The sequence below is a fragment of the Arachis stenosperma genome, chromosome 4 (assembly GCF_014773155.1).
Source record: "Arachis stenosperma cultivar V10309 chromosome 4, arast.V10309.gnm1.PFL2, whole genome shotgun sequence".
In the NCBI taxonomy this organism is placed as follows: Eukaryota; Viridiplantae; Streptophyta; class Magnoliopsida; order Fabales; family Fabaceae; genus Arachis; species Arachis stenosperma.
Genome location: NC_080380.1, coordinates 56,566,811 through 56,581,802, shown reverse-complemented (window position 1 = coordinate 56,581,802; position 14,992 = coordinate 56,566,811). Strand labels below are relative to the sequence as shown.

General features: G+C 39.6%; 1 protein-coding gene across 1 annotated transcript; it reads right to left on the bottom strand.

Moving 5' to 3' along the window:
• Positions 1-4,984: 4,984 nt before the first annotated feature.
• Positions 4,985-5,896, bottom strand: LOC130975004 (uncharacterized). The gene has a single exon (XM_057899839.1). The coding sequence runs from the start codon at positions 5,894-5,896 to the stop codon at positions 4,985-4,987; it is 912 nt and encodes a 303-aa protein (XP_057755822.1).
• Between the last annotated feature and the right edge of the window lie 9,096 nt (positions 5,897-14,992).

Here is a 14,992-nt window from a genome sequence, read left to right as displayed (position 1 = left end):
TGCCTTTAGATTTGGGTCGTGTTCTTTTGTTTGGGCCTACTTGGGCCTTTGTGGCGATTTGGTCGAACTCCTTGGGAAGAGGTCGGGTGATCCTGACCTGAAGAGGTCGGTCGACTTTGTCTTCTATCAGCCTGGGTCCAACAACTCAAACCAGGGCATGAACAGTACCCCTGCTTAAGCTCGGTCTTTCTTTTTTGAGGTCGTGTCTTTGCTAGATTTTCACCCTGGTGAAAGTCGAGCTTGAGCATTGTCGATCTCGTCGTAGAGCGTCCACTTAGTAGTTTGAAACAGAGCATTTTTTACTTTTTCATTGCATCGTGCATTGCGTTTTCCTAGGTAACGTGCGAAGGTTTTTTAAGAACTCATTAATTTCTTTTGCCGTTTCCTTCTTCCACCTTTCTCGCTTCATTTTTGAATTTCAAAATGTCATTCCTTCAGTTCTTTCTTTTCTTTGCTCTTTCGTTTTCAGGCTCGTCTGTGGTTCTTTATTCCCTTGCTCCCAGGCTTTCCTTCTTTTTTGGATTCAGAAGTGATCACTAGTGTGGGCTCGCCATTTGCTTTGATCTTCATTTTACTAGTGTGGGCTCGCCATTTTCTGATTCTTTTTGTTTGCTAACTTTGAATAATGAACTGTTACTCTGTAAAAAGGTTGTATCTTTTTTATGGTTTCTGCATGGTTTGTTAATGTCGCTGGCTTTATGTTTTGTATGGCATGGATGATTTCCTTTACGAGTGATGCAGGTGGAAATTGTCTCTCAACAAATTTCCTTCGGCAAGTGTACCGAATTTGTCGTCAAGTAAAAACTCACAATAGAGTGAGGTCGAATCCCACAGGGATTGATTGATCAAGCAACCTTAATTAGAAGAATGTTCTAGTTGAGCGAATTCAAAATTTGGGTTGAGATTTGCAGAAAATAAAATGGCGGGAATGTAAATGACAGAAAAAGTAAATGCTAGAATTAAAGGGCTGAAAATAAATGACTGAAAGTAAATTGCAGAATTATAAATGGGAATGGGGTGTTTGCTCATAAAAGTAAACGCAGAAATTAAAGAGAATGGGTGAGATCAGAATTGGGGAGTTCATTGGGCGCAGGAGATGTTGCAATTCTCCGGATCAAGTTCATTTTCATCTCTTCCTCAATCAATTCACTCATTGATCTCCTTGGCAATCTTAATTGATTGAATTACAATTTCTTACAATTCAATCTCTCAAATCTTGATCAATAGCCAATTCCTTGGTCAATTGTTCATGAGAAGAGATGAAGTGTGGTCACTGATTATACCACATGCATTTCCCAAATCAAGTGTTGAGAGGATTATAGTCACATATCCATCCAAACCCAATTTGGTCCAGCATCAGAAAGCATTTCTAGCTTGATCTCTTCATTCCTCTTTCAAGGTTCAGAAGAGATCCAAGTTTGAATAGCTTCTTTTCCAAGATAACTACCCAATTGGATGAAGATCGAAAGCTTTCAAGTAAAATCAAGAGAAAAGATAGAAGAAGAATAACGAAAACTAGTATTGATCCATCAATTTACAACAGAGCTCCCTAACCCAATGAAAGGGGTTTAGTTGTTCATAGCTCTAGAAAATGAAAACAAAGATGGAGAATACATCATGGAACTAGAAGAGTAGAGAAAGTAAAATACAGAGAGTAGTGTTATTTTCCAACTTCCAGAACTCCTAAATAATTTAAAGCTACTCCTATATATACTACTCTTCTCAGCTTCTAGTTGGTTCTTCAAGTCTAGGGCCTTTGGATCTTTAGTTTGAAGCAGTTCTCTTCTTCATTTGGGCTTGGCTTTACTTGCAGAAAGAAAGTGTGAAGTGGGCAGAGACTTTAGCTCAGGACGTTAGGGGTGTTAACGTTTAGTGAAAGTATGAGTTCGAGAACGTTAGTGACACTCAACATTGTCACTAACGTTCCAATGTACCCCTTTGCCTCACGTTAGAACCCACGTTAACTAGGTTAACGTAGTTTCTAACGTGGCCTTGCCAACCTTCGAGAACGTTAGTGACACTTAACATTGTCACTAATGTTCCAGTGTGCCCCTATGTCTCACGTTAGAGTCCCACGTTAACGGAGTTACGTGGCTTCTAACGTGGCCATTCTTAGCCATCCCCAACGTTAGTGACAATGTTGAGTGTCACTAATATTGGCTCATCTTTCACTCATCAACGTTAGCTTCCACGTTAACTAAGTTAATGTGAAAGTTAACGTGGCTCCTTGGGGGTTTTGTGGGTGCTTCCAATGTTAGTGACAATGTTGGGTGTCACTAACGTTGTCGACCTCCCTTGCCTTTTACGTTAGCTCCCACGTTAACCAAGTTAACGTGGGAGTTAACGTGGTACATTGCACCTTAGGCCAATCGTTAGTGACAATGTTGAGTGTCACTAACGTTGGCTTCCTTCCCCCTTTTAACGTTAGAGGCGACGTTAACTAAGTTAACGTGGACTCTAACGTGGCCACTTATGATCATTGGCCAACATTAGTGATAATGTTAAGTGTCACTAACATTGGCTCAAAGTCCCTTCTTCACGTTAGAGTTCACGTTAACTTAGTTAACGTGACTCTTAACGTAGGCAATGATGGCTTCGAGAACGTTATTAGCAATCACTTTTCTCATTAACTTTGCCAGTTACCTCCCATTCCATGTTAGTGGCCACGTTAATTAGATTAACGTGACTGCTAAGTGGTTCTTCCTTGCTTCCTTTGGTCCTGAAATCAAGCAATAGAGTACATCAAAGTTCTAGTCCAAGTCATGGGTAATGCAACATACAATTTGTCACTAAACTCGTGCAAAATCCTCATGGAATCATGTAAAATGCACACTGTATGCTTGAATCAAGGTGTAAGTGAATATCTACCCAAAACTAGCTTATTTCCTAAGGAAATGCATGAAACTACCCTAAAAATAGTAAAGAAAAGGTCAGTGAAACTGGCCAAGATGCCCTGGCATCACAACACCAAACTTAAAACTTGCTTGTCCCTAAGCAAGTACTGGAACAAGAGAATGATGAATGGAATGCCAAGAGAAATGAGTCATTCTTGTAGAAGTCATGTCACTGATTTTATGGTGGTTTCATGTATAGCAACTTAGGTTCATTCCATTACTGGCTTTCAGACTTTTATCATGTCCTAAAACATTGACTTTGCTGACATCCCATGAGACTTTTATTGATCCTTTTATTGTCATTCCAGGGCTTATTTGTGTTCTTCAAGTTATGTGCTCTGTAAGGGGGCAACTCTTTAAGATAAGCTTTCAGCCAACACTCCCGAACCAGTTGGTTCAAGGTGCTAGGTGTTGAGACACCCCTAAGGACTTACTCCCTCAAGTCTCTCCCCCATACATACACACCACAGGCATCTGGTTCATTTATTTTCCTTCTTGAGACCTTGGTGTCCAGCATCTCTTTGGGTTACTAAATGCTCTGTAGTGAGGGTTACTCTTGATAGTGGACTTTCAGCTGATAATCCCGAGTTAGTTAACCCAAGTTACCAAGTGATAAGGCACCCCTAAGAGCTTATTCATCCAAGTAAATCCCTCACACAGGAACACCACAGACACATGCCTCAATATTAAAACCATTGGTGCCTAGCCTTATTGCTTACTCTTTTTCTTTTGTTTTTCACTTTAAGTGTTCTTTCCCTTTCTCTTATTAGGATCTTGTTATTTACTTAGTCTCATGGGTATATTCAAAGTATAGTATTCAGGCCAGATAGTTGTCATCCCCACCTTATGGTTGAACCAACTTAGCTAACTTATGATCACACCAAAGACTCATGAATGCACCTCCATATCATGAACTCCACTCTGGTCTTTTGAAGAAAAATCATTCTCTTTTTCATTTGATTTTACAAGACAAGCATACAACAAGTAAAGATATGATGCAGTAACACTTAAACCAGAAATCATAGACATAAGCAATAAAAACTCAAAATGCAGAGTTAAACTCGGTTCCAATCAACACATGACTATTAATTAACAGTGCATTCGGACTTCCAATTTTTAACACGATGAGTAGATGGAATTAAGTAGCAATACAACCTTTGGGAGATGGTTTGCTACACCAATCCAGTTGCCCTCTTGTTGTCATTGTCATAGTTCTTGATGCCTCACTTTCTTAGTTGAAGGTGCACCATCTCCTCATAAGCTTCCTGCAAGGTTATTGGAAGTTGCTTGTTTCCCAAGCACTTGAGCAATAGTCAGCTCGCATGTATGCTTATGATTTCTGAACTTATTTTGGTGTGTGAAGACCAAACTTAGTTCCTTGCCTACTACAAAACCTTGCATGCATGCGTAGAACCTCGTATCTTGCTGTTAGCAACCAATTAACTAAAGACTAATCTATATCCAAGTGGTTCCCTTGATTGGTCAGAGCTAGCAATGTGCTTTGAGAGTGTAGTATGATTCTGACTAGCATCCTTTGGTGGGACATCAAACTTAGAATCGCACTTTCACTCTTGAATTATTTTGGTGTGGAACACCAAACTTAGCTCCTTGCAATGCAGGGGAAACAACTTGTGATCTTTATTGAAATGCAGCTGAAAAAGTAGTTACCTAAGGTTGGGTTGCCTCCCAACAAAGCGCTTCTTTAGCATCACTAGCTTGACGTTACTCCCTCATTAGGGTGGTTGGTAATGCTTGAAATCTTCCCCTCTTGCTGTGGACTTGTATCCATTGGTTGTATCAATGATCTCGACATGTTCCAGGGAGAGAACTCGGTTTATAGTGAAGACTTTAGGTAACTGAGATGGTACAGTGGGGAGATTAGGGGGGATATCTGGGAAGTAAGCTGAGATCACTCTATCCCCTGGAGAAAAGTCTTTCGTAGGGATCTTTTTGTTCTTCCACCTCCTTGGTACCTTCTTCCTTGTGACCTTTGATATTGCCTTGCTCTTGATGACTTCTTCCTCTAATGGGGTTTTGTTGCTTCCTTCACATATCTCTGGTGGTTTAGGTTCCTCCAGTTTTTCCTTGAGCTATGACAACTGCCTGTTTCCTTGTTCCTCCTGCATGGGTTTCCCTAAATGGGTTGGGTGTGCTTTAGTGCTTGCTTCCTCCTTCAACATCTCATTATGATCTTTGCTTGGTTCCTTGTGCTCTTGGTCTACTTCTTGTGAGAGTTTGAAGACATTAAGGCTGAGTCGTTCATCATGGATCCTCAATATTAGCTCCCCTTGCTCCACATCTATGAGTGCTTTGGCTGTAGCTAGGAATGGTCTTCCCAATATGATTGGGTGAGTGTGACTCTCTTCCATGTCCAGGATGACAAAGTCTGTTGGGAGAAAGTATTTCCCAACCTTTAGCAACACATTTTCCACCACTCCTATTGCTTGCTTTTGAGTCTTGTCAGCCAGTCTGATGACCACATCTGTGGGCATTATCTCATTGATCTGCAGCCTCTTTACCAAGGATAGGGGCAGTAAGTTGATGCTTGCCCCCAAATCACAGAGTGTTCCATCAAACATTGTTTCCCCTATGGCACAGGGGATGTGAAAACTCCCTGGGTCTCTTCTTTTTGTAGGCAACTCAGGTTGAATAAGGGCACTGCATTCCTTATTCATCACTATAGTTTGGCGTCCTTTGAGTGAGCTTTTTCTGGGAAGAAGTTCCTTCATATACTTGATGAATGCAGGCATTTGTTGGATGGCCTTGATGAATGGTATGTTCACATGCAGAGATGCAAACAAGTCTAGGAACCTCGAGTATATTCTCTTCCCCACAGCACCATTGAGCAGTTGGGGAAATGGTGCATAGAGCTTCAGCAGCTCTTGTTGTGAGATTTCTGGTTCTTGGTGATCTCTATCTTCCTCCTCTGTTGAGTTGTCTTCAGGCTGTTGGGAGAGTTTTCTTTGCTTGTCTTCAGCCTCTTGATCACTTGTAGTGACCATTTTGCAATCTTCCCATCTTACTTTCTTTGCTTCTCCTCTTGGGTTTTTCTCTGTGTCACTTGGGAAGCCATCAGTAGGTTTGGGAATCTTCTCAGCTAAGCATCCCACTTGGAATTCCAGCTTCTTGATGGTCTCTCCCTGGTTCTTAATATTGGCTCGCACCTTGATGAGCGGATAATTTATACGCTTTTTGGCATTGTTTTTAGGTAGTTTTTAGTAAGTTCAAGCTACTTTTAGGGATGTTTTCCTTAGTTTTTATGTTAAATTCACATTTCTGGACTTTACTATGTGTTTGTGTGTTTTTCTGTGATTTCAGGTAAATTCTGACTGAAATTGAGGGATTTGAGCAAAACTCTGAAAAAGGCTGACAAAAGGACTGCTGATGCTGTTGGATTCTGACCTCCCTGCACTCGAAATGGATTTTCTGGAGCTACAGAACTCCAAATGCCGCGCTCTCAACGGCTTTGGAAAGTAGACATCCAGGGCTTTCCAGAAATATATAATAGTCCATACTTTATTCGGAAATTGACGACGTAACATGGCGTTGAACGCCAAGTACATGCTGTTGTCTGGAGTTAAACGCCAGAAAAATGTCATGATCCGGAGTTGAACGCCCAAAACACGTCATAACTCGGAGTTCAACTCCAAGAGAAGCCTCAGCTCGTGGATTGATCAAGCTCAGCCCAAGCATACACCAAGTGGGCCCCGGAAGTGGATTTATGCATCAATTACTTACTCATGTAAACCCTAGGAGCTAGTTTATTATAAATAGAACATTTAACTAATGTATTTGACATCTTGGTTTTAATCTTTGAACGCATAGTTCTTAGACCATGGGGGCTGGCCATTCGGCCATGCCTGAACCTTTCACTTATGTATTTTCAACGGTGGAGTTTCTGCACACCATAGATTAAGGGTGTGGAGCTCTGCTGTACCTCAAGTATTAATGCAATTCTATTTTCTTTTATTCAATTCTATCTTATTCTTATTCCAAGATATTCATTCGCACCCAAGAACATGATGAATGTGATGATTATATGACCCTCATTATCATTCTCACTTATGAACGCACGTGATTGACAACCACTTCCGTTCTACATGCAACAGAGCTTGAATGTGTATCTCTTAGATTCCCCAACAGAATCTTCGTGGTATAAGCTAGATAGATGGCGGCATTTATGAGGATCCGGAAAGTCTCACCTTGTCTGTGGTATTCCGAGTAGGATCCTGGGAATCCGGAAAGTCTAACCTTGTCTGTGGTATTTCGAGTAGGATTCCGGTAATGAATGACTGTGACGTGCTTCAAACTTGCAAGTGCTGGGCGTTAGTGACAAACGCAAAAGAATCAAGGGATTCTATTCCAGTAGGCGCGGGAACCAACCAGTGATTAGCCGTGCTGTGACAGAGCGCGTGAGCGTAGTTTTCACTGCGAGGATGGGATGTAGCCTTCGGCCAGGTGATGCCTCCAGACGATTAGCCATGCGAGTGACAGCCGCAGAGGACCATTTTCCCGAGAGGATTGAAAGTAGCCATCATCGAACGGTGAACCCCTATACACAGCTTGCCATGGAAATGAGTAAGAAGGATTGAGTTGAAGCAGTAGGAGAGCAGGCGTCCTTGAGCCATACAGTATCTCCATATGCTTATCTGAAATTCCCACCAATGAATCTGCATAAGTATTCTATCCCTTTTATTATTTCATCTATTTTCTTATTTCTATTTTCGAACCCATAAACCAATTTAATCTGCCTAACTGAGATTTACAAGGTGACCATAGCTTGCTTCATACCAACAATCTCTGTGGGATCGACCCTTACTCACGTAAGGTTTATTACTTGGACGACCCAGTACACTTGCTGGTTAGTTGAACGGAGTTGTGTTCACTCGTGCCAATTTCTAAATTCCATAATTTTACAAGGAGTGCAACTAAAAGAATAAGGATCACAATTTCGTCCACCAAGTTTTTGGCGCCGTTACCGGGGATTGTTCGAGTATGGACAACTAACGGTTCATCTTGTTGCTCAGATTAGGTAATTTTCTTTTCAAAATTTTTCTTTTCTTTTTTCATTTTTTTTCTGAAATATTTTCGAAAAAAATTAATGAAAATCCAAAAAAAATTAGAAAATCATAAAAATAAAAAATATTTTGTGTTTCTTGTTTGAGTCTTGAGTCAATTTTTAAGTTTGGTGTCAATTGCATGCTTTAAAAATTTTTCTTGCATATTTTCGAAAATCCAATGCATTCATAGTGTTCTTCATGATCTTCAAGTTGTTCTTGATAAGTCCTCTTGTTTGATCTTGATGATTTCTTGTTTTGTGTTGTTTGTTATTTTTCATATGCATTTTTTGTTTGTTAGAGTCCATGCATTAAAGATTTCTAAGTTTGGTGTCTTGCATGTTTTCTTTGCATCAAAAATTTTTCAAAATTATGTTCTTGATGTTCATCATGATCTTCAAAGTGTTCTTGGTGTTCATCTTGACATTCATAGCATTCTTGCATACATTCATTGTTTTGATCTAAAAATTTCATGCATTGAGCATTTTTGTTGTTTTTCTCTCTCATAATTAAAAATTCAAAAATAAAAAATATATCTTTTCCTTATTTCCCTCCAAATTTTCGAAATTTTGGGTTGATTTGGTCAAAAATTTTTAAAATTAGTTGTTTCTTACAAGTCAAGTCAAAATTCCAATTTTAAAAATCTTATTTTTTCAAAATCTTTTTCAAAAATCATATTTTTTTATTTTTTTATTATTTTCGAAAATTTTAAAAATTATTTTTCAAAAATATTTTTCTTAGCTTTTATATCTAATTTTTCGAAAATTAGCTAACAATTAATGTGATTGGTTAAAAAATTTGAAGTTTGTTACTTTCTTGTTAAGAAAGGTTCAATCTTTAAGTTCTAGAATCTTATCTTGCAGTTTCTTGTTAGTGAAGTAAATAATTTCAAAATTTTTGAATTAAATCTTTTTATCTTTTATTTTGATCTTTTTCAAAAAATTTTATCTTTTTCAAAATTTAATTTCAAAAAAAAATCTTATCTAACTTATTATCTTTTTATCTTTTTCAAATTTGATTTCAAATCTTTTTCAATCAACTAACTAACTTTTTGTTTGTTTCTTATCTTTTTCAAAACCACCTAACTACTTTTCCCTCTCTAATTTTCGAAAATATCTCACCCCTTTTTCAAAAGTTCTTTTTAATTAATTATTTGTTTCATGTTTTAAATTTTAATTACATTTTACTTCTAATTTTCGAAAATTACTAACCTCTTTTTAAATTTTTTTCGAAATTTCCCTCCTCTTTTCTTCTTCTATTTAATTATTTAATTACTAACACTTCTCTCCACCTCTCTTCATCCAAAAAATCCAAATCTCCCTCTTCATTCTTCTACCCCTTTCTACTTCTACTAACATAAAGGAATCTCTATACTGTGACATAGGGATTCCTCTTTCTTTTCTTGTTTTCTTCTCTTTCATATGAGCAGGAACAAGGATAAAGGCACTCTTGTTGAAATAGATCCTGAACCTGAAAGGACTCTGAAGAGAAAATTAAGAGAAGCTAAATTACAACAATCCAGAAGCAACCTTTTAGAAATTTTCGAACAAGAGAAGGAGATGGCAGCCGAAAATAATAATAATGCAAGGAGAATGCTTGGTGACTTCACAAAGCCAACGTCCAAGTTTGATGGAAGAAGCATCTCCATTCCTGCCATTGGAGCCAATAACTTTGAGCTGAAACCTCAGCTAGTTGCCTTGATGCAACAAAACTGCAAGTTTTATGGACTTCCATCTGAAGATCCTTATCTGTTTTTAACTGAGTTCTTGCAGATCTGTGAGACTGTAAAGACAAATGGAGTTGATCCTGAAGTCTACAGACTCATGCTTTTCCCTTTTGCTGTAAGAGACAGAGCTAGAATATGGTTGGATTCACAACCCAAGGATAGCCTGGACTCCTGGGATAAGCTAGTCACTGCCTTCTTGGATAAATTCTTTCCTCCTCAAAAGCTGAGCAAGCTGAGAGTGGATGTTCAAACCTTCAAACAAAAAGATGGTGAATCCCTCTATGAAGCTTGGGAAAGATACAAGCAGCTGACCAAAAGATGTCCATCTGACATGTTTTCAGAATGGACCATATTAGATATATTCTATTATGGTCTCTCTGAATTTTCGAAAATGTCATTGGACCATTCTGCAGGTGGATCTATTCACCTGAAAAAAATGCCTGAAGAGGCTCAAGAACTCATTGACATGGTTGCAAACAACCAATTCATGTACACTTCTGAGAGGAATTCCGTGAACAGTGGGATACCTCAAAAGAAAGGAGTTCTTGAAATTGATACTCTGAATGCCATATTAGCTCAGAACAAAGTGTTGACTCAACAGGTCAACATGATCTCTCAAAATCTGAATGGATGGCAACATGCATCCAACAGTAATAGAGAGGCAGCTTCTGAAGAAGCTTATGATCCTGAGAACCCTGTCATGGCAGAGGTTAATTACATGGGTGAACCTTATGGAAACACCTATAACTCATCATGGAGAAATCATCCAAATTTCTCATGGAAGGATCAACAAAAGTCTCAACAAGGCTTTAACAATGGTGGACGTAATAGGCTGGGCAATAGCAAGCCATATCCATCATCTTCTCAGCAACAGACAGAGAATTCTGAATAAAACACCTCTAATTTAGCTAATGTAGTCTCTGATCTGTCAAAAGCCACTTTTAGTTTCATGAGTGAAACAAGATCCTCCATTAGAAATCTGGAGGCACAAGTAGGGCAGCTGAGTAAGAAAGTCATTGAAACTCCTCCCAGTATTCTCCCAAGCAATACAGAAGATAATCCAAAAGGAGAGTGCAAGGCCATTGACATAGTCAATATGGCCGAATGCACAAGGGAGGAGGAGGACGAAAATCCTAGTGAGAAAGACCTCCTGGGACGTCCCTCAAGCAAGAAGGAGTTTCCTATTAAGGATCCAAAGGAATCTAAGGCTCATACAGAGACCATAGAGATTCCATTGAACCTCCTTCTGCCATTCATGAGCTCTGAAGACTATTCATCCTCTGAAGAGGATGAAGATGTAACTGGAGAGAAAGTTGCTCAATATTTAGGAGCTATCATGAAGCTGAATGCCAAGTTATTTGGTAATGAGACTTGGGAAAGTGAACCTCCCTTGCTCATTAATGAACTGGATAATTGGATTCAGAAAATTCTACCTTAAAAGAAACAAGATCCTGGCAAGTTCTTAATACCTTGTACCATAGGCACCATGATCTTTGAAAAAGCTCTGTGTGATCTGGGGTCAGGGATAAATCTAATGCCACTCTCTGTAATGGAGAAGCTGGGGATCATTGAGGTACAACCTACCTTGTTCTCATTACAACTGGCAGACAAGTCATTAAGACAAGCCTATGGAATAGTAGAGGACGTGCTAGTAAAGGTTGAAGGCCTTTACATCCCTGCTGATTTCATAATCTTAGACACTAGGAAGGAAGAGGATGATTGCATCATCCTTGGAAGACCTTTCCTAGCCACAGCAGGAGCTGTGATAGATGTCATCAGAGGTGAATTAGTCCTTCAATTGAATGGGGACTACCTTGTGTTTAAGGCACATGGCCATCCCTCTGTGACAAAAGAGAGTAAGCATGAAGAGCTTCTCTCAGTTCAGAGTCAAGAAGAGCCCCCACAGTCAAACTCTAAGTTTGGTGTTGTGAGGCCACAACCAAACTCTAAGTTTGGTGTTAAGATCCCATATCCAAACTCTAAGTTTGGTGTGGACAACTATACAACATTGACCTGATCACCTTGTGGCTCCATGAGAGCCACTGTCAAGCTATTGACATTAAAGAAGCGCTTGTTGGGAGGCAACCCAATTTTATTTATCTAATTTCTATTTTATACTATTTTATTGTTATTTTGTGTTTTATTAGGTACATGATCATGAGGAGTCACAGAAAAAATCATAAAAATTAAAAACAGAATCAAAAACAGCAGAAGAAAAAATTTTCACCCTAGAGGACGCACAGGCTGGCGTTCAACGCCAGTAAGATGCATCTGGCTGGCGTTCAACGCCAGAACAGAGCACCATTCTGGCGCTGAACGCCAGAAACAAGCAACATCCTGGCGCTGAACGCCAGGAATGTGCCCAGAGAGGAAAAACTGGCGCTGAACGCCAGTAACAAGCATGAAACTGGCGTTCAACGCCAGAAACATGCTTTACATGGGCGTTCAACGCCCAGAATGTGCACCAATGGGCGTTTAAACGCCAGAATGATGCACGAAGGCATTTTACATGCCTATTTGGTGCAGGGATGGAATTCCTTGACACCTCAGGATCTGTGGACCCCACAGGATCACCTCAGGATCTGTGGACCCCACAGGATCCCCACCTAACATATTCCTACCTTAGCTTTTAATCCTAATCACACTCTCCTAATCCAAAATCACTCTTCCCCATGTCACACTTCCCAACACCTTTCACCAATCACCTCAACTCCTCTTCCCAACTACCCCATTCACCACTCACATCCACCCACTCTTCCCCATAAACCCCACCTACCTTCAACAATTCAAACCAATTTCCCTCCTATTCCCACCCAAATGGCCGAACATACCTCCCCCCCCTTTCCCTATAAATACCCTTCCATTCTACTTCATTTTCACACAACACAACCCCTCCTTCTTCACCTAAAGCCGAAACTACCTCTCTCCCTCTCTACCATATTTTCTTCTTCTTCTTCTTCTTCTCTTCTTTCTTTTATTGCTCGAGGGCGAGCAATATTTTAAGTTTGGTGTGGTAAAAGCATAAGCTTTTTTTTGTTTTTCCATTACCAATGGCGCCTAAGGCCGGAGTATCCTCTAGAAAAGGAAAAGGGAAGACAAAAGCTTCCACCTCCGAGTCATGGGAGATGGAAAGATTCATCTCCAAGAGCCATCAAGACCACTTCTATGATGTTGTGGCAAAGAAGAAGGTGATCCCTGAGGTCCCTTTCAAGCTCAAAAAGAATGAGTATCCGGAGATCCGACATGAAGTCCAAATAAGAGGTTGGGAAGTCTTAACCAACCCCATGCAACAAGTCAGAATCTTAATGGTTCAAGAGTTCTATGCCAATGCATGGATCACTAGGAACCATGATCAAAGTATGAACCCGAGTCCAAAGAACTATCTCACAATGGTTCGGGGGAAATACTTGGATTTCAGTCCGGAAAATGTAAGGTTGGCATTTCACTTGCCCATGATGCAAGGAGATGAACGCCCCTACACTAGAAGGGTCAACTTTGATCAAAGGTTGGACCAAGTCCTTATGGATATTTGTGTGGAAGGAGCTTAATGGAAGAGAGACTCCAAAGGCAAGCCAGTCCAACTAAGAAGACTGGACCTCAAGCCTATAGCTAGAGGATGGTTGAAGTTCATTCAACGCTCCATCATTCCTACTAGCAACCGATCTGAAGTTACTGTGGATCGGGCCATCATGATTCATGGCATCATGATTGGAGAGGAAGTAGAAGTTCATGAGGTCATCTCCAATGAAATCTACAAAATAGCCGACAAGCCCTCACCTATGGCAAGGCTAGCTTTTCCTCACCTTATTTGCCATCTATGTTACTCAACTGGAGTTATCATAGAAGGAGACATCTCCATTGAAGAGGATAAGCCCATCACCAAGAAGAGGATGGAGCAAGTAAGAGAAGCCCCTCACGGTTCTCAAGAGGTGCATGAGGAAGCTCATCATCAAGAAATCCCTAAGATGCCTCAAGGGATGCACTTTCCTCCAAACAACTATTGGGAGCAACTCAACACTTCCTTAGAAGGTTTGAGCCACAATGTGGAACAATTAAGGGTGGAACATCATGAGCACTCCATCATTCTCCAAGAAATAAGAGAAGATCAAAGAGCAATGAGGGAGGAGCAACAAAGGCAAGGAAGGGACATAGAAGAGCTAAAGAACATCATTGGTCCTTCAAGAAGAAGACGCCACTAGAGGTGGATTCATTCCTTGTTCTTTATTTCTTTCTGTTTTCGGTTTTTAGTATTGTGTTTATCTATGTTTTGTGTCTTTATTTCATGATCATTAGTATGTAACCATGCCTTAAAGCTATGAATAAAATCCATTAATCCTTCACCTCTCTTAAATGAAAAATGTTTTAATTCAAAAGAACAAGAAGTACATAAATTTCGAAAATAGCTCTTTGAATTTAGTTTAATTATATTGATGTGGTGACAATACTTTTTTGTTTTCTGAATGAATGCTTGAACAGTGCATATGTCTTTTGATCTTGTTGTTTATGAATGTTAAAATTATTGGCTCTTGAAAGAATGATGAACAAAGAGAAATGTTATTGATGATCTGAAAAATCATGAAATTGATTCTTGAAGCAAGAAAAAGCAGTGAAAAAAAAAGAAGGAGCAATAGAAAAAGCCACAAGCCCTTAAAACCAAAAGGCAAGGGTGAAAAGGATCCAAGGCTTTGAGCATCAATGGATAGGAGGGCCCAAGGAAATAAAATCCAGGCCTAAGCGGCTAAATCAAGCTGTCCCTAACCATGTGCTTGTGTCATGAAGGTCCAAGTGAAAAGCTTGAGACTAAGTGGTTAAAGTCGTGATCCAAGGCAAAAGAGTGTGCTTAAGAGCTCTGGACACCACTAACTGGGGACTCTAGCAAAGCTGAGTCACAATCTGAAAAGGTTCACCCAGTTATGTGTCTGTGGCATTGATGTATCCGGTGGTAATACTGGAAAACAAAGTGCTTAGGGCCACGGCCAAGACTCATAAGTAGCTGTGTTCAAGAATCAACATGCTTAACTAGGAAAGTCAATAACACTATCCGAAATTCTAAGTTCCTAGAGAAACCAATCATTCTAAACTTCAAAGGAAAAAGTGAGATGCCAAAACTGTTCAGAAGCAAAAAGCTACAAGTCCCGCTCATCTAATTATAATTAATAGTCATTGATATTTTGGAATTTATAGTATATTCTCTTCTTTTTATCCTATTTGATTTTCAGTTGCTTGGGGACAAGCAACAATTTAAGTTTGGTGTTGTGATGAGCGGATAATTTATACGCTTTTTGGCATTGTTTTTAGGTAGTTTTTAGTAAGTT